The 27608-nt window shown below is 40.5% G+C and overlaps 1 protein-coding gene across 8 annotated transcripts in view; it reads right to left on the bottom strand.

Moving 5' to 3' along the window:
- herc1 (HECT and RLD domain containing E3 ubiquitin protein ligase family member 1) overlaps positions 1–27608 on the bottom strand; it is a 466732-nt gene that overhangs the window by 202667 nt on the left and 236457 nt on the right. For 7 of the 8 annotated variants that reach the window (XM_072553323.1, XM_072553316.1, XM_072553320.1 and 4 more), the window contains 5 exons: positions 26109–26192; positions 15977–16491; positions 12875–13668; positions 7583–7781; positions 7085–7245 (listed from right to left, as the gene is read on the bottom strand). In XM_072553323.1, the coding sequence (XP_072409424.1) occupies positions 7085–7245; positions 7583–7781; positions 12875–13668; positions 15977–16491; positions 26109–26192 (1753 nt within the window). The remainder of the gene's footprint in view (positions 1–7084; positions 7246–7582; positions 7782–12874; positions 13669–15976; positions 16492–26108; positions 26193–27608) is intronic. The other variant, XM_072553318.1, reaches the window with a different exon arrangement.

Here is a 27608-nt window from a genome sequence, read left to right as displayed (position 1 = left end):
TGGTTCCCACCCACAATCCAAAAATGTGCAGGTTATTGACCTTGCTGAACTGCCTATAGTGTTCAGGAATGTGCAGGTTAGGTCCATTAGTCAGGGGTAAATATAAGATAGGGCAATGGGACTGGTTGGTTTAGTCTTCAGAGGATCGGTGTGGACTTGTTGGGCCGAAGGGCCTGTCTCCACACTGTAATGATTCCAATTCCAAATAACCTTGCTGGAAAGGAGTCGTTGGGAAATAGTGACCATAATTAAATAGAATTTCACATTGTTCAAATGCAATACAGTTCACTCTGAAGCTAGGTCTTAAATTTGAACAAGGGAAACTATATACATTCTTTTGAGGTACAAACATCCAATGGAAAAGGTAAATTAACTACTGCTAACGACAAGTTAAATATTGTATTAAATCAAAGGAAGTGGGTTATAAGCATGCCAGAAAAAGTGGTAAGCCTAATGTTTGTGAGCAATTTAGAATACAATACAAATGACCAAGGAACTGGAAAGGAAAGAAAAGGAGAACATGAATACTGGCGAGAATCAAAGGCAGATTGTAAAAGCTACTTTAGGCAAGTAAATATTAAAATATTATCCAGGACAAATATGGGTCTATTCCAGGTAGACAAGAGCTGTTTATAGTGGAGGAAAGGGAATTACTGGGGAAACTATTTTATTATTTTGAGATTGCCTTCACAAAGAAGAATAGGAAAGGAAGATGGACGAAGATTTGCCATCTGAGGTAGTTTGGGTTGAGGTTAGGAATAGGAGAGGTGAGGTCACCCTGTTAGGAGTCTTTTACAGGCCTCCTAATAGTCCTAGAATCGTTGAAGAAAGGATTGCGAAGATGATTCAGGAGAAGAGTGACAGTAATAGGGTGATTGTTATGGGAGACTTTAACTTTCCTGATATTGATTGGGAACGCTATAGCTCAAGTTCGTTAGATGGGTCAGTGTTTGTGCAATGTGTGCAGGAGAGTTTCCTGACACAATATGTAGATAAGCCAACAAGAGGTGAGGCCATACTGGATTTGGTTCTGGGTAATGAACCAGGCCAGGTATTAGAACTAGAGGTAGGTGAGCACTTTGGGGACAGTGACCACAATTCGGTGATTTTTACTCTAGTGATGGAGAGGGATAAGTGTGTACTACAGGGCAAGAGTTATAGCTGGGGGCAGGGAAATTATGATGCGTTGAGGCATGACTTAGGATGTGTGGATTGGAAAAGTAGATTCCAAGGCAAGAGCGTAATTGATATGTGGAACTTGTTCAAGGAGCAACTATTGAGTGTCCTTGATAAGTACGTACCTATCAGGCAGGGAGGAAAGGGTCGTGTGAGGGAGCCGTGGTTTAATAAGGAGTTGGAATCCCTTGTTAAATGGAAGAGGGCGGCCTTTGTAAAGATGAGGCGTGAAGGTTCAATAGGGGCGATTGAGAGTTATAAGGTAGCCCGAAAGGACCTGAAGAGAGAGCTAAGAGCAGCAAGGAGGGGACATGAAAGGTCCTTAGTTGGTAGGATTAGGGAAAACCCTAAGGCTTTCTATAGGTATGTTAGGAATAAAAGAATGACTAGGGAAGGAATAGGTCCAATCAAGGATAGTAATGGGAAGTTGCGTGTGGAGTCTGAAGAGATTGGGGAGGCGCTGAATGAATACTTTTCGTCAGTATTCACTCAGGAACAGGACATTGTTGTCGATATGAATACTGAGGCACGAATAAGTAGAATGGATGGCTTTGAGATATGTAGAGAAGAGGTGTTGGAAATTCTGGCAAGGGTGAAAATAGATAAGTCCCCTGGGCCTGATGGCATTTATCCTAGGATTCTCTGGGAAGCAAGGGAGGAGATTGCAGAGCCATTGGCCTTGATTTTTGTGTCCTCTTTGTCGACAGGAGTAGTGCCAGAGGACTGGAGGCTAGCAAACATGGTTCCCTTGTTCAAGAAGGGGAGTAGGGATAATCCTAGTAACTATAGGCCAGTGAGTCTCACTTCTGTTGTGGGCAAAGTCTTAGAGAGAATTGTAAGGGATAGGATTTATGCACATCTGGATAAGAATGATGTGATCAAGGATAGTCAGCATGGTTTTGTGAAGGGCAGGTCGTGCCTCACAAACCTTATTGAATTCTTTGAGAAGGTGACTAAGGAGGTAGATGAGGGGAAAGCGGTAGATGTGGTATATATGGATTTTAGTAAGGCGTTTGATAAGGGCCCCCATGGTAGGTTACTGCAGAAAATACAGAGATATGGCATAGAGGGTGAGTTGAAGGTTTGGATTAGGAATTGGCTCTCTGGAAGAAGACAGAGGGTAGTAGTTGATGGCAAAGGTTCATCTTGGAGTGCCGTCACTAGCGGTGTTCCGCAAGGATCTGTTTTGGGACCATTGCTGTTTGTCATTTTTATAAATGACCTGGAGGAAGGGTTAGAAGGTTGGGTGAGCAAGTTTGCGGATGATACGAAAGTCGGAGGAGTTGTAGACAGTGAGGAAGGATATGGCAGGTTACAGCGGGATATAGAGAAGCTGCAGAGCTGGGCAGAAAGGTGGCAAATGGAGTTCAATGTAGCTAAGTGTGAAGTGATTCACTTTGGTAAGAGTAATAAAAAGATGGATTACTGGGCTAATGGTAGACTACTTGGTAGTGTGGAAGAGCAGAGGGATCTTGGTGTCCATGTACACAGATCTCTGAAAGTTGCCACCCAGGTAAATAGTGCAGTGAAGAAGGCATATGGCGTACTGGCTTTTATTGGTAGAGGAATTGAGTTCCGGAGTCCTGAGGTCATGCTGCAGTTGTATAAGACTCTGGTGCGGCCGCATCTGGAATATTGTGTGCAGTTTTGGTCGCCATACTATAGGAAGGATGTGGAGGCACTGGAACGGGTGCAGAGGAAGTTTACCAGGATGTTGCCTGGTATGGTAGGAAAATCCTATGAGGAAAGGCTGAGGCACTTGGGGTTGTTTTCATTGGAGAAAAGAAGGTTTAGGGGTGATTTGATAGAGGTGTACAAGATGATTAGGGGGTTAGATAGGGTTGACAGTGAGAACCTTTTTCCACGTATGGAGTCAGCTATTACAAGGGGGCATAGCTTTAAATTAAGGGGGGGTAGATATAGGACTGATGTTAGGGGTAGGTTCTTCACTCAGCGAGTCGTAAGTTCATGGAATGCCCTGCCAGTAGCAGTAGTGGACTCTCCCTCTTTATGGGTATTTAAGCGGGCATTGGATAGGTATATGGAGGATAGTGGGTTAGTGTAGGTTAGGTGGGCTTTGATCGGCGCAACATCGAGGGCTGAAGGGCCTGTACTGCGCTGTATTCTTCTATGTTCTATGTTCTAATACAGAAAATCTCCCAGAGGTACTAGGTAACCAACTGGGAGAAACTGAGGAACCAAAAGAAATTAGTATTTGTAAAGAGTTTTGTTGAGAAAGAACATATTTTCGACAATTAGGACATTTTATAACAAAAATTTAAGGGGAAAATCGACATTTATAGTAAACGAGACAACAGTATTATTAGGTGTTAAGTGAACTCTGATTGGTTGAAGCCTTGCCGTGAAGAGTACACCAGTTAATGATGATTGACAGTTCTGTATCACCAAATGACTCTGTGTTAGTAAAGCAGTAGTTCTTGAAAATCTAACTGGATTGAAGATTGATAAATACCCCAGACCAGATAAGCTGCATTCCAGTGTGTCATAGTTAAGCAGCAACAGGGATAGCGGATGCATTCTCTTTCAAAGAGGTCCCTACAGACTGAGAAGTACCAAATGCAACATCACAATTTGAGAAGGGAGAACTACAGACCTCTTAGTTTGAAGTTTGTAGAAGGGAAAATTTTAGAATCTGCTATAAAGGGTATAACAGAGTATGCAAAATTGGGCACAATCAACATAGATTTATGAAAGGGATATCATATTTGACCAATCTGATGGAACGAATGGATCATTTGTGGGTGGCACGGTGGCACAGTGGTTAGCACTGCTGCCTCACAGCGCCGGAGACCTGGGTTCAATTCCCGCCTCAGGCGACTGACTGTGTGGAGTTTGCACGTTCTCCCCGTGTCTGCGTGGGTTTCCTCCGGGTGCTCCGGTTTCCTCCCACAGTCCAAAGATGTGCAGGCCAGGTGAATTGGCCATGCTAAATTGCCCGTAGTGTTAGGTAAGGGGTAGATGTAGGGGTATGGGTGGGTACGCTTCGGCGGGGCAGTGTGGACTTGTTGGGCCGAAGGGCCTGTTTCCACACTGTAAGTAATCTAATCTAATCTAATTCTCAGAATGGTAGGCTGTCACTGGTGGGGTGTCACAAGGGTCAGTGCTAGGATCTTAGCCATTTAAGTGATTTTAAATTGGGGTTAAATAGTAATATTTACAACTTCTGTTGAAGACACAACACTTAGTACAAATGTAAGCTGTGAGGAAAATGCAAGATTGCTTCAAGCAGACTTACATAGGCTATGTCAGCGAGCAGGTAGTATATAAAGTGAGTTAAGTTATCTACTTTGGTAGAAAACCCAAGTATATAATGGTTAAGGGCTGAGAAGTGTTGGCATCCAAAGGGGGCCTGCATGATACTCTTCATGAGTCAATAAAAACTAGCATGCAGGTACAGCTCATTAATGAAGAAGGCAAATGTTATGTTGGTCTTCGTTGTAAGAGGATTAGAATACAAAAAATATTTTGCTACAATAGTATAATGTCTTGGTGATATCATACCTGGAGTAATGTGTATAGTGTTGATCACCTTATCAAGGCAAGACAACATATGATAAATGGTCTGATCCTAGGAAGTACTGAGGATCAGCAGGACCTTAGAGGGAATAGACACTGGGTTCCTTAAGGTATCAGGATAGGTAGATAAAGTGGTTTAGGCAGCACATATAGGAAGAGACTTTTTCCTTTGATAGAGGGATCAATGATATGGGACACAGATTTAATCTAAGAGGCAGAAGGTTTTTGTAAAATTTAAAGTCACTTGTGGGATGTGGGCATCGCTGGTTGTCCATCATTTATTGCCTGTCCCTAGGTTTAGATAAAACATGAGGAAAAATATTTTTATCCAAACAGTGGTACAAATTTGGAACTTTCTACCTGTAAAAGTGGTTGAGGCAGACACCCTCAAAAATGGGCCAAGTAATAGAAGATGAGAATGAATGGGTGAATGTTTCTTGACTAATGTGGATACAATGGGCTTAAGGACCATTCCCTGAGCTAGCAATCTCTACAACTCTAAGGTGTATCTACTTGCCATTCACAAAGTGTACTCTTGGGATGGTCAGAATATCTTCTGAAGAGAAATTGATAAAACTGGGTCTATATTCCCCAGAGGTTTGAAGAATGAGAGGTGATCTCCTTCAATGTTGAAAAATTCTTAGAAAATGAGACAGGGTAGATGTATATAGGATCTTTCCTTGAGGTCGGGGAGGAGAAGAGTCTAGTCTATCCCAGATTGTTTAAGAGGGCACTTAAAAGTCAACCACATTGCTGTGGATCTAGGTCAAACCATTAGATTCTTAATTCCAGATTTTTAAAATCAAGTTTAATTTCCACCATTGGCCGTGGCAGGATTTGAATCCAGGTCCCCAGAACATTACCTGGATCTCTGAATTAACAGTCCAGAAATAATACTATTAGGCTGTCACCTTCTCTCATGATCCAAATATAAGGAGTAGGCCAATGAAGACTGAGATGAGGATGAATTTCTTCAGTCAGAAGATGGTGGGTTTTCGGACTTCTTTATCCAAAAGGGCTGAGCCAGTTCAATCAAAAGTGAGGAAGTTCAAGATAGAGATGATATACTTTAGACATAAATGACATTAAGGCAGACGGAGACAGTGCAGGAAAGTGGAATTGAGGAAGTTGTTCAACAATGAGGAAGCTGCTCAACACTCTAAACAGTCTACTCATGTACCCACGAACAAGATTTCTTTCACCATTCATCAAAAGCAGAAAGTAATAATTGATGGGAGGTTTTCGAGCCAAGGGAATGCTTGAAGGGAAATGGAAATCCTGAAGGGCCAGTGTTGGAACGCGTGCTTTTTCTGATATATATTAATGATGTATACTAATATATTATTTGGTGCACAGGAGATAATACTTATGGGTATTCAAATGGCAGATGAAGTTGAACATGGAGAAGTGTGAAATGACTTATTTCAGTAGGAAGGACATGTAGAGGTAATGTCAAATACAAGCAATAATTCTAAAGGGATTGCAGCAGTAGAGGGACCAGTGTACATGCACAGAAGTCACTGAAGATGGAATGACAGGTTAACAGCACTATTAATAGAGTGCTAGAACAAGGAGAATATGTTGCACTTGTGAAGCCTTAGCTAGAGTACTGTATGCAGGTCTGGGCATCATACTTTAGGATGTATGTGAAAGCACTGAGAGCACAGAAAATATTCATGAGAAAAGTCCCTTGTTTCAGGAATGATGATTGTGAAGATAGAATTGGGACTCTGTTTCCTTTCAGGAAAGAAGGCAGAGAAGAGATTTGGTTAGGGCATTCAAAAGTCATATAGATTTTATATAACTCTTTAGAACAAAAGGACACTATTCATTTAAGGTGGCTGGGTGGGGTATGGCCACCATCTCCTTTCCAGGAGGAAAATCTGAAAAATAAGCCTCTAGAAAAGAAAGTAATTGAGGTTTGGGCAGTGTGGTAGCATGAAGATCAACCTGAACACCTCTTAAATAACTTTGAGCTATAAGATATATACTATCCATTGGTGAAGAGCATTCCTTCTTTTAGCCCCACGCATGAAAAGTCTTATTTACTAACTGGTAAGGTCTTGCTGGAGTCTGTGTAAAACAGAAAGCTTGTATTGTTTTCAAAACTTTGAAGGAAAGAAAGTTTCTCATGTCTTGTCATGAAGTAAGGTAGACGCAAACCACAGAAGTTTGTGAAAACCTAAAGAACTGCGGATTCTGTAAATCAGAAACAAAAACAGAAGTTGTTGGAAAAGCTCAGCAGGTCTAGTAGCATCTGTGAAGAGAAATCAAAGTTAACTTTCAGGTCCTGTGACCCTTCTACAAGTTTATAAACTGGCAGCTGATGTAAAGAAACAAAACAAAAACTAAGCTCAAGTCACTTCAGTACCTGTTCGGTTTGTTGGTCGAGTGGGCTGGGATTCAGGTGAAGTGAGACTCTGTCGTCTACCCACCTCTTCAGAAGGTGAGGTTGGTAGAGAAGAAACAGGTGGGGTCTGTGCTCGTCGACTAGGCAGCAGTGTGGTAGTTGGGTAACTGGAGAACATTTGACTGAAGGGAACAATATTAGTGATAAAAAAGTCTTTTCACGTTAAAGGTCACAGGAACAACATGAACATGATCATAAATGACACCATCTTCAACTGCTCGAATTCTTCTTTCTCGATTCTTAGGGTATCACATATTGCTGCAAACATTCAGTACTTGTGTACAATAATGCTCAGAACCAATCACAAATTTCTTAACCAAATGAGAAACCAAATTTAATTTTCTTTACATACTCCCAAATTTAGCTTAAAAGTGATAAGGTTTAAGCTAAATCAATGAAACAGTTCTGAATAAATTTCAATCAATCCCTTAAAACCAGATTGAGCATGACAACACATACCGTAAAAGGCTGAGTGGCATTACACTGGGTGACTCTGAGGCAGGCACAGTTTCTGTGTCAGTGACGGGTGTAGTAGCAGTGGTGGTGTCCTCAAGAGAGCTGCTCATGAATGAAGTGGTGCTGGAGGCAGAAGGACTTGTAGTAACAGGTGTTTGTGCATGCATTGCAGCATCTATTTCTTCAGGCTGCTGAGGGGCATCTGTCAGGAATTTGTAAGGGTAGTAATAAACCGATATATCACAATTAGTGTGCTTCCACATAAAATATAATATGCAAGCACTGTGCGATTTAATCATATTCCATTACATACAGGGATTTAACTATACAAATGTATGAAACTTGTGTATAACTTATGAAGATAGCTTGGTTGTTCAACATAGGGATAATTTAATTGTTTAATAACACCATATACACACTGTTGTCCCATATCCCTATGCATATTTGGTTAACAATTATTTATAAATTTTAAAGCTAAAATTGATAATACATCTATCAACTTTCATTTGAGAGACCTCCAAACTTCAAATGCCCTTTACCCCAGAAAGTTCTGGCTTTAGTTCTTAAATCATGCACCACCCCCCTTCTAGACTTCTAACTAGCAAACAAAGTGTTTCTCTCCATTTGTCTTATGTGGCCCTGTCACAACTGCATTTTGAGTACTTTCCAAACTAAAAGAAAAGTTTGCAAGTCAAGACAACTTTGGAAGACTAATTGAAATCATCGTCTAAATATAAAGTACTTGCTTTTAAATCCTTAGTTGGAAACCAGTTGGCCTGAAGATCTGCCACTCCTTCGGGTCATTAATTTCTTCAATACTGCAGTAATACCTATATCAGAACTAGTGATTCCCAGTCACTGACTTAACAACAGTTTACTTGGGTCATCTAACATGACAACATTTTCTTCTACTGTGAATACTGATGCTAAGTAATTATTCAGATGCCCACATTCCTATTTCCACTTTAACTATTATTAGTCTTGAAGGGACTATGTTGCTCTTGACTTGTAATTTTTCCTGAAACATTCATAAAATCTTTAGGAATACATAACCTAGGCGCAGAATTAGACCATTTAGCAAGATCATGATTGATAGGATTTTGGCCTGAACACCACCATTCCTATATGTGCATCATAAACATCTACAACTCTTGATCAAAAATCTAAATATGTTCATCGACTGACGCCTCACTATCTCAGGGGAAGAATATTCCACAGATCAACAATCTTCTGAGAGAATAGAAAACTCATCTGTCTTAAAAAGACTGACCTCTGAAACTGAGCTCCTAGTTCTAGTCTCCCCATAAGAGGAAACATCTTCCTTGTAATAAAATCAAATTAAAGCAGATGCTGGGTCTGAAATAAAACCAACGTGCCGGAGAAATTCAACCTATCTGCAGCATCTAAGGAGAGAAACCAAATTAATTTTGAGTGCCATGACCATTCTTTGGAAGACTTTTCCTGCATTTGCCTTAGGACCTAATAGGCTTCAGTAAGACAGTCTTATTCTTAGCGAAAGAAAAGCCATTGAATATCAAGGGGCAGACATTAGATTATTGCTAATTGGAGATGTTTTTTGTGGCATGAATTTTGCCTGCCTCTTTTCAACCCAAACCTGAAGATTGTCCAGGTCTTGCTGCATTTGGAGAACCTTGTTGATATTTTATACATTTCAATCAGATCCCCTCTCATCTCCTAAATTCCAGTGAATGCAGAACCAGTCCAACTAATAGCTCTTCATAGAATGCTGCCATCTCCAGTATCATGCCAAATGAACTTCCGCTCCAAGTACAAAGAGAACCAGATTTACAAACAATCAACTAATCAACTATAAGGATTCCAGTAAGGCCTTTGATAAGGTTGCCCATGACAGGCTATTGCACAAGATATGGAGGCATGGGATTGAGGGTGATTTAGCAGTTTGGATCAGAAGTTAGCTAGCTAAAAGAAAACAGACGGTGGTGGTTGATGGGAAATGTTCATCCTGGAGTTGTTATTAGTGGTGTACTGCAAGGATCTGTTTTGGGAAAAATGACACCATCTTCAACTGCTCGAATTCTTCTTTCTCGATTCTTAGGGTATCATTTTTATAAATGACCTGGATGAGGGTGTAGAAGGATGCGAATGATACTTAGGTTGGTGGAGTTGTGGATAGTGCTTAAGGATGTTGCAGGTTACAGAGGGACACAGATAAGCTGCAGAGCTGGGCTGAGAAGGGGCAAATGGCGTTTAATGCAGAAAAGCGTGAGGTGATTTACTTTGGAAAGTGCAACAGGAATAAAGAGTACTGAGCTAAATGTAAAATTCTTGGTAGCGTAGATGAGCAGAGAGATCTCGGTGTCCATGTCCGTAAGATCCTTGAAAGTTGCCATCCAGGTTGATAGGGTTGTTAAAGAGGTATTTCAGAGCCACAAGGTCACGCTGCAGCTGTTCAAAACTCTGGTGCAGCCACACCAGTATTGTGTACAGTTCTGGTCACTGCATTATAGGAAGGATGTGGAAGCTTTGGAGAGGGTTCAGATGAGATTTACTAGGATGTTGCCTGGTATGGAGGAAAGGTCTTAAGAGGAAAGGCTAAAGGACTTGAGGCTGTTTTTGTCAGAGAGAATGTTGAGAGGTGACTTAATTGAGACAAATAAGATAATTAGAGGGTAAGACAGGGTAGACAGTGAGAGCCTTTTTCCTTGGATGGTGATGGTAAGCACAAAATACATAGCTTTGAATTGAGGGGTGATAGACATAGGACAGGTGTCAGAGGTAGTTTTGCTTACTTGGAGAGTAGTAGGGACGTGGAACGTACTGCCTGCAACAGTAGTAGACTCCCAACTTTAAGGTCATTTAAATGGTCATTGGATAAATATATGGATGAAAATGGAATGGTGTAGGTTAGATGGGCTTCAGATTGGTTCCACAGGTTGGCTCAACATCGAGGACCAAAGGGCCTGTACTGTGCTGTTATGTTCTATGAATGCTTGTAACTATGAATGCAATCCCGTAAAGGGCTATAATTTACTTGGACTTCCAAATGGCTACTGTATGTTGTCCTGCATTGTGTTCCCAATTGCGTACAAATTGACCTGTGAACAAATGTGAGGATGAAACCCCTGTTTGACTGTCAGTACATCCTTTCTTCGGTGCAAACCTGCATACCAGGTGTGGTCTCAACAAAACCCTGCATCGCTGCAATAAGACATCCTTATGTCAGAACTCAAATCCTCTTGCAATGAAGGCCAGCATACCTTTTGGCTTCCTAATTGCTTGTTGCACCTCTCTGTTCCAACTCTTTCATCAGGCAGAAAATACAGAAGCTGGAACACATGCAGCAACAGATTCGAGAACAGCTTCTTCTCTGATGTTATTAGACTTCTCAACAAACCTCTCTGACTTCAAAGAATGCTGATCTTACTAATGCTGATCTTGCTTAGCACATCTCCTGTGTAGCTGTAACCTTGCATGCCTCACTCTGTCTAAGCACATTATGATCTGTATGCCCTTGTTTGCTATGATCTGCCTATACTGCTTTCAAAACAAAGCTTTTCACTGTACTTAGGTACGTGACTACAATAAAACCAATCAAAACCTGCCTGTCTACTTTCTGTGACTAGTGTATAAGGGCACCTAGATCCCTTTGTACCTCTATACTTTCTGATATATCACCACTTAAACAATATTCTGCCTGTTTTTTCACACTTAAGTGTGTAACCTCACATTTAGTCATGTTGTACTATATCTGCCATGTTTTTGTGTACTCACTCAACTTGTCTAAATAACCTTGAAGGCTCCTAACACCCTCCTCATAACTCTCATTCCCAACCAAATTTGTGTCTAAGCAAACTTGGAAATGTTGCATTTGGTTGCCTCATCCAGGTCATTTATAAATAGTTAGAGACCAAGCATGGTATTGTAAGTGTCACTGCTTGGCACTCAGAAAAAGACTCATTGATTCCAACTCCTTGTTTCCTGTATGACAATCAATTGTGTGTGCCAATTACCCCATGTACATTAACTTTACCGAATAACATCTTGCATGAGAGATCTTATCAAATACGCTCTTTTTCAATTCCTCCTGCCTCACACATCTCTTTTTAACCTTGTACCTTGAACTTGTGACTCCATGTAATTGACCCTTCCAACCTGGAAAAAAGCCTCATACTTTCCAATTGTTCCATGCCATTCACAATCTTTTGCATTCCAGTGCAAACAAACCCAGTCTATCCAACCTTTCTTCATAGCTAAAATCCCCCACACGAGGCAACATCCTGGCAAGCTTTTTTCTGTACCCTCTCCAAAGCATCCACATCCTTCTGATAGTCTGGAGTTTCTTCAGTAATTTCTGTTTTTGTCACAGGTAAACAGGAATTTACATGGGTGATAATCAGCACTGTACACAATAGTCAAAAGTAGTCAGTATGAGCATGAATCAAGTTTCCCCAATTTAGAGTCAGCTCAGCTCAATTCTACCATTGTCTAACAATGGAGAGGTATTGCCAATAATCATTCTTTTACTGGAAAGTAAACCCAGTTTTTTGCAATAAATACTGGCCGTTGCATTTTCTTCAACATCTTCAACCCATACTACTAAAGGTCATTAAATACTAAGAAGTAACAAGGGGCCTGAGAAAACTCCTGTGGGGAAAGTGTCCTTTCCTCTCTCCACCACAAAAAGGGAGAAAACACATCATAACTATAGACTGTTCCTGAGTTACAAACAAGTTCCATTCCTGAGTGCAGTCCTTAGCCAATTTGCAGGCAAGTTGGAAGACAGTGAAGTACAATATAGAATATCTGTATGAGTAAACATTAGCATGTCGGATGCTTATAATTAGTAACAGTATCAAATCTCTTTTGTCAGTTTGGACATTCCTAAATCAGGGACCCCATCAGTAGCATTTTGACAGTTCTCTGGACACCCTGTTTATCAGTAGCCTGAGAATATATTGTTCTCCTGTTCTTAGTTTGAACATTTCTTTTTGTGCAGGGGTACACGATGAGGCGAAAGGTTACCAATTGTAAAAGAGGGAAACCAAAGAAGTGCCTTGCAGAAATCTTAAATGGAGCAATGCAATTGAAATGAACAAATTATTGTATTGTTATACTTCGTTGTGATTCCATACATGTTTGCAAATTTAACTGTGCCGTATATTAGATCTTAATTAGTCAGCATGGCAGCTATAGATATGGCTTACACATATCGATCTTAGTGACTTATTCAAACAAAGTATTTCCTAAACCTATGAGGCAACCGATGCTTGGCAGCCTAACCATTATAATGTTGATATTCATAAATAACCATACCTTGTTTTACTTTGCCACCAAATTGATCGTCCAGCAGCGAATTCACAATCAGTTTGTAAATCATGGCCTGTGCACGCTCAAGGTCAGTCAGTCCCAATGCTCTCTTAATTGGTGAACGCATGACAGCCCGTTTCACCATGTGGCGCATCAGAAACTGGAGCGCAGTTCTCATTTCTACATCGTCCTGAATAACTGGTGACCCAGCACAGTCTGAATTGTGGCCATTCTCAGTTAAAACCTTTGGGATCAGCAACAATTCTGCATACTTGCTACAGCTAAGTAGAACACTAAGTGTCTTCATAGCACCAAGACACAAGTATGATAACTGAACTGCTCGAATTTCTGATTGAACTAAATCATGATTTCTCAGTACATGCTCATGAGGCTTTCGTTTTCCTTCCAACAGATGGTGTTGAGAATCTAAACTGAGATGCACGGAATCCATAGTGCAAGTTGAAATGTCATTTTCTGATCGTGAATTGGAAGCTCCACCTTGCATAAAGCCTTTTGTCTCCTCAGCTGACTGTGTGATCACTCGATCAATGGTTTCTTTAGTAAGATCTGCCTCGAATTTCTGCTCCATCTCTGCTTTGTCTTCAGATTCGTGCCTGTGCTTTTTCTCATGACGTCTTGCACTCTGTTTAGTTCCCTCTTCATGAACGCCAGTTAAGTAGGTGAGGTCTAGCAGCAGAGAAGCTGTCAACCCACGGAATCGTGAGACATCAAAAGGCAGTGGGTCACAGGGTTCCAAGTTGTACAGCGGTGTGTCACTGGGTGACCAAGAAGTAGGGAAGCTTTAATCAGATTCAGAACGACATGGATGAAAGCAAGTGAGGGATAGAAAGGAGGAATGTACAGAAGACAGTTATAGAAGAATAAACATACGGATGCAGAAAGACATGAATTTTATGGATTAGCAGACTGGGGTAAGTGTAAAATATGTTAAAATTCACTTTTTAAAGAGAGGAGAGATAAAGATAAATGAATCACTCTCTTTCAGTAGCTTAGAATCTTAAACTCTAATTTTGAAGCAAAACTGTTTATGGTACATGCAAGCAAGACTTTCAAATGTCTATTAATCTTAAATCCTTTCCATAGCAGCTTCCCAAGTAGTGAATTTACATTTATATCCATAAAAAGAAATTACAAGAATACCGCAATTTAAATTTGGAAAAAATCAAATGTTATCCAACAATGAGATAAATTAGAAAAATAAATAATTCATGTAAAAATATTTGCCATCTCAATTATTTTTTAACATTTCACTTAAGATATAATTACTCAGACACAAGGAACTGAATGAGTTAAAAAAATTGATCGACCCCATAAAGTTCTTATATTTTTTATAACACTGTTTTTAAAATGAGCCAGGCTTCCCATTTTTCCAATGATGGCCTCCAATTAATTCACAAGTTGAAATGAAGGGACTCACTATTTGGGGCGGCCCAGTGGCTCAGTGGTTAGCACTGCAGCCTCACAGCATCAGGGACCAGCAACGGGCGACTGGCTGTTGTGGAGTTTGCACATTCTCCCAGTGGCTGTGTGGGTTTTCTCCGGGTGCTCTGGTTTTCTCCCACAGTCCAAAGATGTGCAGGTTGGGTGAATTGGCCATGCTAAATTACCCATAGTGTTAGGTGCATTAGTCAGAGGGAAATGGGTCTGGGTGGGTTACTCTTCGGAGAGTCGGTGTGGACTGGTTGGGCCGAAGGGCCTGTTTCCATACTGTAGGGAATCTAATCTAATCTAATCTAATCTAATCAACAGCTGTACAATGGGTTTGATTAACAGGGGCTTTACCAATATTCAAAGCCAATCACAATTTGTGACAATACTGTCACACAAAGGCCTGGGTTTTGAGGTGGTAATAACAACTAAAATGTTAGTAGTCATAATCATTAATCTACTAAATTTGACAGTAAGTGTACAGATCCAGAAAAACAGAAGTTACTGTGAGAAATTCTACTTTTAGGTAACCGTGGACCTGCATGCTCAGGTCAGTCAGTATGTTAATATTCCAAAGAATTCTGTTATTTAAAGAATAATTCATTCTTTAATTTGACCCTCCAAAATGGATCACCTCGCATTTGTCTGGATTAAACTCCATTGCCATTTCTGTGCCCAAGTTACGAATCCATCTATATCCTGTTGGATCCTTTCACAATCGCTGGTACTATCAGCAACTCCACCAATCTTCATGTCATTCTGCAAACTTTACGAATCAGACCACCCACTATTTCCTCCAGATCATTTATATCTACTACAAACAACAGAGGTCCCAATATTGATTCCTGTGGAACACCACTAGTTACTGAAAAACACCCTTTCAATGCTACCCTCTGTCTTCTAACACCCAGCCAGTTTTGCATCTATCTAGCCAGCCCACCCTGAATCTCATGTGATTTTAGTTTTTGAACTAATCTGCCATGTAGGACCTTATAAAATGCCTTACTAAAGTCCATATAAACCACACCCTCATCAATTATTTTTGTCAACTCTTCAAAAAATTCATTCAGGTTGGTAAGACATGACTTTGACCATACAAAACCATGCTGCCTGTCACTAACTAGTCCATTTTCTTCCACTTTGCATATATCTTGTCCCTCAGTAACTTCTCCAAGAACTTCCCTACCAGAGACATCAGGCTCAATGACCTATAGTTTACTGGATTATCCCTGCTTCCTTTCTTAAATAAGGGAACAAAAGGGTCCTTGGCACTGTGAGGCAGCAGTGCTAAGCACTAGGGACAATAAGGGTTCAAAAATTGCACTTGCTTTAAATATGACCAGTCACAGGGAACACGTGTTCCATGAATATGTTAACACATTTGTTTGTAATGCATCGTTTACAGATCTACATGCATAAATTACATTAAAATCTTGATTATTAAAAAGCATGGAATTTCCTGAAACACTTTTCCTGTCATACATTACAGTTACAACCTCAAATGTCGTAAAGCAACATCTGCTATAAATCACTGTTGACAACAGAAAAAAAAATAATTTATACACAAGCGCAACAGATAGAAAGAGGCATGGCCATATGCGTTATAAATACTGGTAAACAAAAACAATCAGCTCCACTAAAGATTAATATCATACCTACCTTATTGTTATTTCAGCATCATCCCATTGTACTTTTGCTGAAGTGCTCCCTTCTTTGAGTACGCCTAAAAGAGTAGCATGTCTCCCTGTCTGCTTGTGAATGCACCTCCCTCCAACTCGAAGACCTGTATCAACACCACCAATTACTGCGAGTACAGGCCACACCTCAGTGCACAGGGTCCTCAGCTGGATTTCTGACAGCTCTGCCAAACCATGCTTGCTATACTTGCTCTTTTCCTCCTCCTTACTCTCTTCTTTTATTTCATGTTCATCTCTACTTTGCACAGAGCGACTCTTTTTTAATTTCTGGCTGATTTCTTTGATGCAAGATTTGACTTTCTGCAAACGATCCATCATATTTTTGTTTATACAGTGAGTCCATTTGTCTGAACGATGCAGAATACGGATGAGTTGAATAGTGGCCTCTGCCAGGACAGTAGCTACAGGACTACAGATAGGATCACCAGGTAATAGATCCCTTGGAGTGCCCCGCATCTGCACTTCACAGATTTTAACCTGGAAACAAAAGAAGTCATCAGGTTCAATTAGGATTGAAAGAAAGCATATCGTCAATGAAAAAGTGGCCAATTTTTGTTTTGCACTTCATGTTACTGGAACCCAGTAGATTCCAATTTTAATTAATTGCTCAAAAAAAACAAATTCCATAGAACAGAGAACATTACAGCACAGTACAGACCCTTTGGCTCTCGATGTTGCGCCAGCCTGTGAACCAATCAGAAGCCCATCTATCCTACACTATCCTATTATGATCCATATGTTTAGCCAATGACCACTTAAATGCCCTTAAAGTTGGCAAGTCTACTACTGTTGCAGACAGGGCGTTCCACGCCCCTACTACTCTGCGTAAAGAAACTACCTCTGACAACTGTTCGATATCTGTCACCCCTCAATTATCCCCTCATTCTAGCCATCTCCATCCAAGGAAGAAGGCTCTCACTATCCACCCTACCTAACCCTCCAATTATCTTATATGTCTCAATTAAGTCACCTCTCCACATTTCTCTTTCTAACGAAAACAGTCTCAATTCCCTCAACCTTTTCTAATAAGACATTCTCTTCATTCTATGCAACATCCTGGTAAATCTCCTCTGCACCCTTTCCAAAGCTTCCACATCTTTCCTATAATGCAGTGATCAGACCTGTACACAATACTCCAAATGTGACCGCACCAGAGTTTTGTACAGCTGCAACAATTACCTCATATCTCTGAAACTCAATCCCTCTATCAATAAGACCAAACACCTTCTTAAAAAACCTAACAACCTGTGTGGCAACTTTCAGGGATCTATGCACATGGACATCAAGATCTCTCTGCTCATCCACAACTACCAAGAATCTTATTATTAGCCAGCACTCTTTATTCCTGTTACTCCTTCCAAAGTGAATTACCTCACACTTTCCCGCATTAAACTCCATTTGCACCACTCAGCCCAGCTCTGCAGCTTATCTATGTCTCTCTGAACCCTGCAACATCTTTCGGCATTTTCCACAACTCCACCGACCTTAGTGTCATCCGCAATTTTATGAACCTATCCTTCTACGCCATCATCTTGGTCATTTATAAAAATGACAAACAGCAGTGGCCCCAAAACAGATCCTTATGGTATACCGCTAGTAACTGTACTCCAGAACATTTCCCATCAACCACCACCCCCTGTTTCCTTTCAGATAGGCAATTTCTGATCTAAACTGCTAAATCACCCTGAATTCTATGCCTCTGTGTTTTCTGCAATAGCCTACCATGGGGAACCTCAAACACTTTACTGAAATCCATATACATCACATCAACCACTTTAACCCTATCCACCTGTTTGGTCACTGAATAAGGGATGTAGTAGAACTGAATCAGGTTTGTGAGGCATGACGTATCCTTCACAAAACAATGTTGACTATCCCTAATCAACTTATTCCTTTCTACATTAATTATAAATTTTCCAACACTTTACCCACAACCAAAGTAAGGTTCATAGGTCTATAAATACCAGGATTGTCTCCACTCCCCTTCTTGAACAAGGTGACATTTGTTATCCCCCGGTCTTCACGTACCATTCCTGTCCAAAAAGATGACAAAGATCCAAGCCAAAGGTTCTGCAATCTCCTCCCGAGCTTCCCAGGGAATTCTCGGATAAATCCCATCTGGCCCAAGGGACATATCTATTTTCACACTTCCCAGAACTGCTAACACCTCCTCCTTATGAACCTCAATCCCATCTAATCTAATAGCCTGTATCTCAGTATTCTCCTCAACAACATTGTCTTTTTCGAATACTAAAGAAAAATATTCATTTATCACTTCTCCGATCTCCTTGACTCCACACACAACTTCCCAGTACTGTCCATGATTGGCCCTAATCTTATTCTGGTCATTCTTTTATTTCTGACATATCTATAGAAAGCTTTCGGGTTTTCCTTCATTCTCCCTGCCAAAGACTTCTCATGTCCCCTCTTGGCTCTCTCTTTGAGTCTTTCCTGGCTAACTTGTAACTCTCAAACGTTCTAACTGAGCCTTCACGTCTCATCTTTACGGAAGCCTTCTTCTTGCTCTTGACAAGAGATTCAACTTCCTCAGTAAACCACAGTTCCCTCGCTCAACCACTTCCTCCCTGCCTGACAGGTACACACTTTTCGAGGACACACAGTAGCTGTTCCTTGAACAAGCTCCACATGTCAATTATGCCCAACCCGTGTCCCTTTTTAATCGCTAAACTAAATGCAACGAATTATGATCACTGTCACCAAAGTGCTCACCCACATCCAAATCTAACACCTGACCTGGTTCATTACTCAGTACCAAATCCAATGTTCCAAAAACAATTATCTTCATACTTACATAAAGCAAGCATCCAGTGCATCAGTGTCTATTTAGTGGACCTTTCTACCTGTCATGTTGATACTAAGTAGCTAATATCCCCATTCCAGACTACCAAGTTTATGTGACAATTTGGTTATGAACCTATTTATGTTTAAAGAATGGAGCAGCATGGTGGCTCAGTGGTTAGCACTGCTGCCTCACAGTGCCAGGGACCCAGGTTCGATTCCAGCCTGTGGCGACTGTCTATGTGGAGGTTGCACATTCTCCCAGTGTGTGTTTGGACTTCCTCCAGGTGCTCTGATTTCCTCACACAATCCAAAGATATGCAGATTAGGTGAATTGGCCGTGCTAAATTGCCCATAGTGTTCAGCGATATGTAGGTTAGGTGCATTAGTCAGGGGTAAATATAGGATAGTAAGATAGGGAATGGGTCTGGGCGAGTTACTCTTTGGAGGTCATTGTGGACATGTTGGGCCGAAGGGACTGTTTCCACAGTGTAGGGATTTTTAAAAAATGAATGTGACTAAGTGAGAGAACCAATGGACTCACAGAGAGTAGAGTTACAGAACTGAAAGATTTTGAATAAACAGCACTAGAGTCATAGAGTCATGAGTCATAGAGATGTACAACATGGAAACAGACCCCTTCGGTCCAAACCCGTCCATGCCGGCCAGATATCCCAATCTAGTCCCACCGGCCAGCACCCGGCCTATATCCCTCCAAACCCTTCCTATTCATATACCCATCCAAATGCCTCTTAAATGTTGCAATTGTACCAGCCTCCACCACATCCTCTGGCAGCTCATTCCATAAACGTACCACCCTTTGTGTGAAAACGCTGCCCCTGAGGTCTCTTTTATATCTTTCCACTCTCACCCTAAACCTAAGCCCTCTAGTTTTGGACTCCCCGACCCCAAGGAAAAGACTTTGTCTACTTATGCTATCCATCCAGGAAAACAGCCCCAAGCCTGTTCAGCCTCTCCCTGTAGCTCAGAACCACCAACCCTGGCAACATCCTTGTTAATCTTTTCTGAACCCTTTCAAGTTTCACAACATCTTTCCGATAGGAAGGAGACCAGAATTGCACGCAATATTCCAACAGTGGCCTAACCAATGTCCTGTACAGCCGAACATGACCTCCCAACTCCTGCACTCTATACTCTGACCAATAAAGGAAAGCATACCAGATGCCTTCTTCACTATCCTATCTACCTGCGATTCCACCTTCACAGAGCTATGAACCTGCACTCCAAGCACTGCACTTGTTCAGCAATACTCCCTTGGACCTTACTATTAAGTTTATAAGTCCTGCTAAGATTTGCTTTCTCAAAATGCAGCCCCTCACATTTATCTGAATTAAACTCCATCTGCCACTTCTCAGCCCATTGGCCCATCTGGTCAAGATCCTGTTGTAATCGGAGGTAACCCTCTTCACTGTACACTACACCTCCAATTTTGGCGTCATCTGCAAACTTACTAACGGTACCTCTTATGCTCGCATCCAAATCATTTATGTAAATGACAAAAAGTAGAGGGCCCAGCACCCATCCTTGTGGCACTCCACTGGTCATAGGCCTCCAGTCTGAAAAATAACCCTCCACCACCACCCTCCAGTTCTTTGAGCCAGTTCTATATTGTACAAAACTAGAACAGAAATATAATCAACAATACATTTACAAATTATATTGTCGCACACAGAATTAAAATGTCTTAAAGATGAATAACAAATTGCAATCTTGGACCCCACAGTATACTTAAAACATTGAATGCAGAATCCAGCAATATAGAACTTAAGGGATTTCTTAATAATTCCCCACAAGTGTTAATACAGTAATTCTTCAAACTGCCTTACCATTCACAAAGGATATCAATTCTTCATCTCTGCTAATACAATCTTGAAATTCTGTCTCAAGAACTTCTCTTTTGTAGACTGTCTCAATGATTGCTCCATTTCTGGTCATCCTCCTCCTCTTCTGGGTAGACTCTAGAATTTTCATTCCAGTCTTTACTCTTAGGTACAACATCAGCTTTTCACTGGCCACTAGCTTCACTAAGCTCAAACTGTTCATGGATTTTCTTTTCTAAACTCTAATCTCAATCACCTGCATCAAGCAAATCCTTCTTGTTAACCTTTTAATTTCTGTTCTCAGCTGTGCTAAACTATACCAGCACACATCTTCTGAGCCCCAAACACTACAGCTCTCAATACTTTTCTGTAGACTTGACTCCAACATTTAGTTGCCGACTAACTCGCCCAACCTCTTCCTGAATTCTAATAGCAGAGAGATATCCAGTTGCCCTTGGAACTTCCAGGTACTTACACAGCAGTATGAGTAAAGTTGCACAGCCTAACCTGTCGTCTACTTCTATTTCGCTCATACACACAAGCATATATACACAAACAACTTTCCAGTCACCCAGTGGCCACCTTTGAATTGTCCTGCGTGATCAATTGAAAGTCCTGCAATAAATCTAGGCAGAAATGCATGTCCCAATATTTTGGAATGCCCAAATGTAACAATCCCTTTAAGTGAGTGTGCAATGATGTTACATTCTCACAAAATGCTGATTTCTGCAACAATAAAAAAAACTTACAAAAAGGAACCATAATTATGGTTCATCAAATGAAATTCTTTTGCACAACAGCAATTGGAACCTACCAATTAACAAGATGAAAAACAGGGAGAACACCTTTGAAAGGAAAGTTTGTGTTTGTTAAGTCTGTTTGATAATGAAATACTAAGGTGGTAGAGATCCCAGAATTACATCAACTACAATCGGACTATTGCTGTTTGATGGTATTGACTCCGCAGGCAAACAGTTAACTATAACCAGCAAGAACTGCTACTCCTATAAATTCTGCTGATAGGGTCACTAGTTGTGGCAAATGCAGAAGAGACAAATTTGTGTTTGGAACAGTAGACAGCAGTGCAATATTAATGGTTTCAATTAGCCTCAGGTGGTGTGGTGGTGACTAGGCAGGATAAGCATTGGAATGTGGAAGCGAGAGTGAAATTAACTAAGGCTTGGGGAGCGTGTTTTGATAGTCAGGGTGAGAATTAGGCTATCAGTAGGGATAAGAGAGCGACAAGCCATTATTATGGACCAGGCTAGATATCCACAAACAGTTCAAGAAGGTAGCCCAGACTCTAACTTTGCTAGATGTTTTAAGCAGGTGTAACACGGATATTCTAGGAGGGATGCAGCAGGTCAAACCACTTAATTTTAAGCAAAACAGAATTTACTGACAAGATTACTGAATGAAACACAAAAAAAAACACAATAGCAAATAACTTAACCTACCGACTCAACAGACCATCCCCACTTAATGATGCTGTTCCCAATACTTGCAACCATCTCCATAAACATCCCTTGACACAAAAGGCAGAACCAAACACAGCGTCTTACAGGAGAGATGTCAGAGAGAGGACCAGCATGGACCTGCTTGTTTGGGTTCAGCAACTTCAAATACTGCCTGATTGCTTTCAGTGAAAAGCCAGATTGCAAAAAAACCAAATTAACCCAGAACCAAGCTGAGCTGGGAGAACTGGCCATTCCCCTTTCATTGTGCAATTTTTAAAACTTGAAAGTCTTCTGCCTGAGGCAGTATCTGTTAACTACAATAAAATTGGCCCCGAAACCCTTTAACTTAGATTTTTCAGAGTCTGTGTCTTTTACAGCTCTTTGAAAAAAAAACAAACAAGGAAACCATAACCTTGTTAAAGGGGTAGCATCGTCACACCCCTTAAAAAAGAGATGAACCATTAATATCGAAAGATGGCTTCATTTTAAAACTCTTTAATCTCAAATTGTTAGGGTACTACAACATCCATATACAGTACATTGACAATAATCATGCAAACGTGCACTACTACATTTTGTTTCAGAGTTGAAAGCGTGGTGCTGGAAAAGCACAGCAGGTCAGGCAGCATCCGCGAAGAAGGACTTATGCCCAAATCGACGTTTTGGGCATAAGTCCTTCTTCATTCCTGATGAAGTGTCAATTCTCCTGCTCCTTCGATGCAGCCTGACCTGCTATGCTTTTCCAGCACCACACTCTCAACTGTGATCACTCGCATCTGCAGTCCTCACTTTCTCTTACATTTTATTTCAGCCTATCTTAGTACTTCCGAATGCCTCAGTTTCGGCCCATTTCTCATCTGCCTGAATGTGTGATGGTCTCTATTTCGTCATTAAGACATCATTTTTAAGACAATAACATTCAGGGATACACTTGCATTCTTTTCCTGTGTATGCCATTTGATTTAGTTACTTTAAATTTTCACCTTTCTGCTGTAACTCAATTAATTTATGTAAGCTAAAGATGTCAGCTGTGTCATCCATTGGCTCCTCATTTGTGTCAACCATCTAATCAAACAGGGTCGCTGCTAATTCGACTTCAACTTTCTTATCTCTTTGATCTCTCCTGTTTCAACTTGTGACTTAGTGACCACGTTATGGTGCAGTCCAGAAATATGTGTCCTGCGATAATTCAGTTGCCTAACTTTCCACTGGCTTTTCAACCACAGTATGGACCACTGCTACCTGTGACCCAGCTGTATCATTAGGAGGACAAATTGTACTCCTGGAGCTGAGAGTTTGTCCAGTACTCCTACCATGAATTCTCCACTCTTCACTGGATACTCCAACCTCACTTTACATAACAGAGCACTTCTTGTCTCACTGTGAATTCCTGTTAGTAGCACCTTTTCTGTCAATAGTCCTTCAGAGGTACATATCCCCTCATCTTTCAACATCACAGATTAAGAGGATCCTGTATCTCTTAACCTCTTATCTTCTACTCCTGCCCTATGTTCGTAAACTTTACCTTTGCAGGTATATGGTTTAAGATGATCTGGCACTTCCCCCTTAACCAACCTCTGACTAGCTTGTACATTCTGGTGCAGCTTTCTAGCCTCCACCATGCTTTCCATTACCATTCCAGCAAAATTCACTGGCTTATCTTATTTTCCTACATCTGGCTTTCCAATGCTTTTCCGAACACTATTATTTCATGTGGCTTATTTTATTGCAGTGAGAACACCAGAGCTTTTCAACTTCTCTTTCTCTTTCAAGAGTTTCTTTTTTACCTTGTGGCAAGTTATCTTTATGATCTTCACCAAGGTCCACCTTTCCCTTTCCACGTGAGGATTTCTCAATTTCACGAACTTCTGTCCCTCATGGACTGAAATTGATTTTGGAAGATAAACTTTGATTTATGGGCCAACTCATAATCATCAGCCATTTCAGCTGCTAATCTTGCCATTTTAACTCTCTGCTCTTCTACACGAGTTCTCACTACTTCAGAAAGGGGATTATTGAACTCCTGTATAAGAGCCAATCTTTGAAATACAAACTCCCTCTCATTCTTCCTTTCCTCTCTTTACTTTTCTCCCGCTTTCTCTCTCCTCTGCTTTTAATCATAATTCAAACTGATTCATTTCCGTTGCCATTTCCTTGTCGTTTGCCTTTAACTTAAGCTGCTTCATTTTCAACTGATGCCATTTCCAGAAAATTTAAATGCTGAGCTATTACTGTAATTATATGTCATTTCCTCAGAGAAGGAGGTAACTCCAACTCTAGCTTGTCTGCTAATTCCAGCAGTTTGGCCTTAATTACCTTTTGCAAAACCCTCAAAGTCATTTCTTCTACCCCAGAAAACTCTTGATGACTGAAAGAGCTATTGCTATAGCAAGCACTGTTTAAACCGATTGAAATCAATACCCAGAACAAAAGACACTAACACCTACCAGTCACTGCCTTTGAGTCCAACAATCCTAATAGCAAATCGGAACTACAGAACAAAACCTGCAAGAAGTCCCAATCTATTATGGACCAGGCCCGACCCCCTGAAAACATTTCAAGAACGTTGCCCAGACCCTAACTTTGCTCATTGTTTTAAGCAGGTGTAGCATGGATATCCCAAGAGGGATGCAACTGGTCAAACCACTTAGTTTTAAACAAAACAAAACTTTTTGCAAGATTACCGAATGACTCGCAAACAAAAGAGAACAGAATATCGAATAAACTTAACTGTCCCAACAGATTATCCCACCTTAATTATGCTGTTCCCAATACTTGCAACAATCCCCATTAACATCCCTTGGCACGAAAGGTACAACCAAACATAAGTTCTTACAGGAGAAATGTCAGAGAGAGAAGACCAGAATGGACCTGTGTCTTTGGGTCTAGCAGCTTCAAACACAGCCTGACTGGTTTCAGTGAGTAGCCAGACTGCAAAAAACCAAATCAAATCAGAGAAAAGCTGACCTGAGAGAACTGGTCATTCCTCTTTCATTATACAAGTGTTTTTTTAAAACTTGCAAGCATTCTGCCTGAGGCAGTATCGGTTAGCTTTAATCAAATTGGCCCTAAAACCCTTCAATTTAAGACTTTCAGTGTCTGTGTCGTATAATCTCTCTTAAAAAAACAAGGCAATCATAACCTTGTTAAAGGAGCAGCATTGTCACCCCATAGGTAAGTGCAATGGGAGAGTCAGGCCATTGGAAGGAAGGTAGTGTGGTGAGAATCAACAGTGTACTGAGTCATCAACAATAAGGAGAAGCAAGGTGATGTCAATGATCATTTCCTTCGTCTTGAAAATCAGACATATTATGAGATAATCCATTCAGTCAGGACACTCCAATTGTTAAATAGGAATTCTGCTAGATCTGCTAAATATTTCCAAAGTTTTCTGTAATTATGTCCAATAGCAACTCCAAATAGAACCTGGATTCACTTCAGATGATTATCAGGATATCCCCAATTTCCAGTTACAACAATAGCTGTGCCTTCATCTATCTAGGTCTCATTAACCCCTCTGCCAAACAAGTTCTCCTTTAAGTTGCTCCTCATAACTAATTTTTGGACCATTTTCAGTTACCAATCTTAATATCTTTTGAAGCCAGGTGGCAAAGTATTGTTTAATAACTCTCTTATGAAATGACTTGGAATTTTTTAGCATTTAGAACCCAATGCACGATACAAACTATAATGAGAAGAGTTCTTCTTGGACAACATGTCCCATTTTACATTCCATTGATCCAAACCTCTTTAGCAACAATTGGATTGAATTAAGATGTTCCTTACAGCTTAGAAAATCTACTAAGTTATTTTGGGGTTGCTACTAACCGAAACAGATTAGTACAACAGTCTGCAGCAATACACCCGGTAAGAACTATATAAAATCAATTTGAAATTTGACATGTTTTCATCATATTAAGCACACGTCATAAGAAAAAATGTCTATGCTCAAACACTGATCTCTCAGTGGGATTGCTCAATTAGAAGAAATGTTCACCTTTTCACCAGGATTGCTGCTGTAGAACATTACACATGGATATAATTCAGTTGCATCCACATCTTCAAAAGCTAGCTTAGGCTCCTAGAAGGAAAATATGATGAAAGATATATGTTAATGTATATTGCATCAATAACAGCAGCTATTACTAATGGATGATTCTGTGACCCCTTTCACTTTTTAACGATTGAAGATACATTTTCACAAGTAATTTCCAGTGAACTGTATATAGATGAGAAATCATTAAAACAGTAGTACACACCTTATCTAAACTTAGATTTGCTGAGGCAATAGATTAACAGAAATACTATCTGAAAATTTCTTGTTTTTTAAAAATCTTTACATTAAATATTCAGACATTTGAGGAAACAGCACTAGATTCAGGTAAGCTTAGAATGGAAAATAGCTAATGTGACTCCTTTATTGAAAAAGGGAGGAAAGCAGAAATTAGGAACCTACAGGTTAGTTAATTTAATATCTGGGATTGGGAAAATGTGATAAGCTATTATAATATCATAATAGGGCACTTATAGAGTCATAGAGATATAAGGCATGGAAACAGATCCTTCAATCAAACTTGGCCATCCCAACCAGAAATCCTAAATTACACTTGTCACATTTTCCAGCATTTGGTCCATTTTCCTCAAAATCCTACCTATTCGCATACCCATCCTTTTAAATGTTGTAATTGTAACAGCGGCACTTTTTCTGGCAGCTCATTCCATATGCACACCACTCTCTATGTGAAAGGTCCCTTTTAAATCTTTTCCCTCTCTAATTCTAGACTTCCCTACCCCAGAGAAAACACCTTGTCTATTTACCCTAACCAAGCCCCTCATGATTTTATAAACCTCTATAAGTTCAAGGTATTCAGGCAGTGCCAACATAGTTTATCAGAGGAAAATCATGCTCAATGAATTTATTGGAGTTCTTTGAAGAAGTAACTTGCCCTGTAGATAAAAAGGAACCAGTGGATATATTGCATTTTGACTTTCAGAAGGCAGTTTATAAGGTGCCACACTGAAGGCTACCACAGAAAATAAAAGCTCAGTGTGTAGGGCGTTACATATTGGCATGATAAAAGATTGGCTTTTTCAGGCAGGCAGGCAGGCTGTCATGAGTGGTGATAACCTCAACTCTTTACAATTTAAATTAATGATTTGGATGAAGTGATCAAGGCATGGCAGCTAAATTTGCTGATCACACAAAGGTAGGTCAGAAAGTGAGCTGCGAAGCAGAAATAAACATCCTACAAAGGGAAAGAGTGAGCAAGTGAGCAAAGATCTAGCAAATCGCGTGCAATGTGGGAAAGTATGAAATTATCCAGTTTGACAGAAAGAATAAAACAGCATATTATCTAAAGATGAGAAGTTGCAGAGTTCTGAGCTGCAGTAGGAGCTGGGTGTCCTACTGCACAAATCACAGAAGATTAGTACGCCAGGCCAGCAGGTAACTAGGAAGATTAATAGAATATTATGGCTTATTGCAAGGGGAACTGAA

The sequence above is a fragment of the Chiloscyllium punctatum genome, chromosome 33, assembly GCF_047496795.1.
Source record: "Chiloscyllium punctatum isolate Juve2018m chromosome 33, sChiPun1.3, whole genome shotgun sequence".
NCBI classification, from domain to species: Eukaryota; Metazoa; Chordata; class Chondrichthyes; order Orectolobiformes; family Hemiscylliidae; genus Chiloscyllium; species Chiloscyllium punctatum.
The sequence above is the reverse complement of the archived record's forward strand: the minus strand, read 5'-3'. Positions and strand labels throughout refer to the sequence as shown.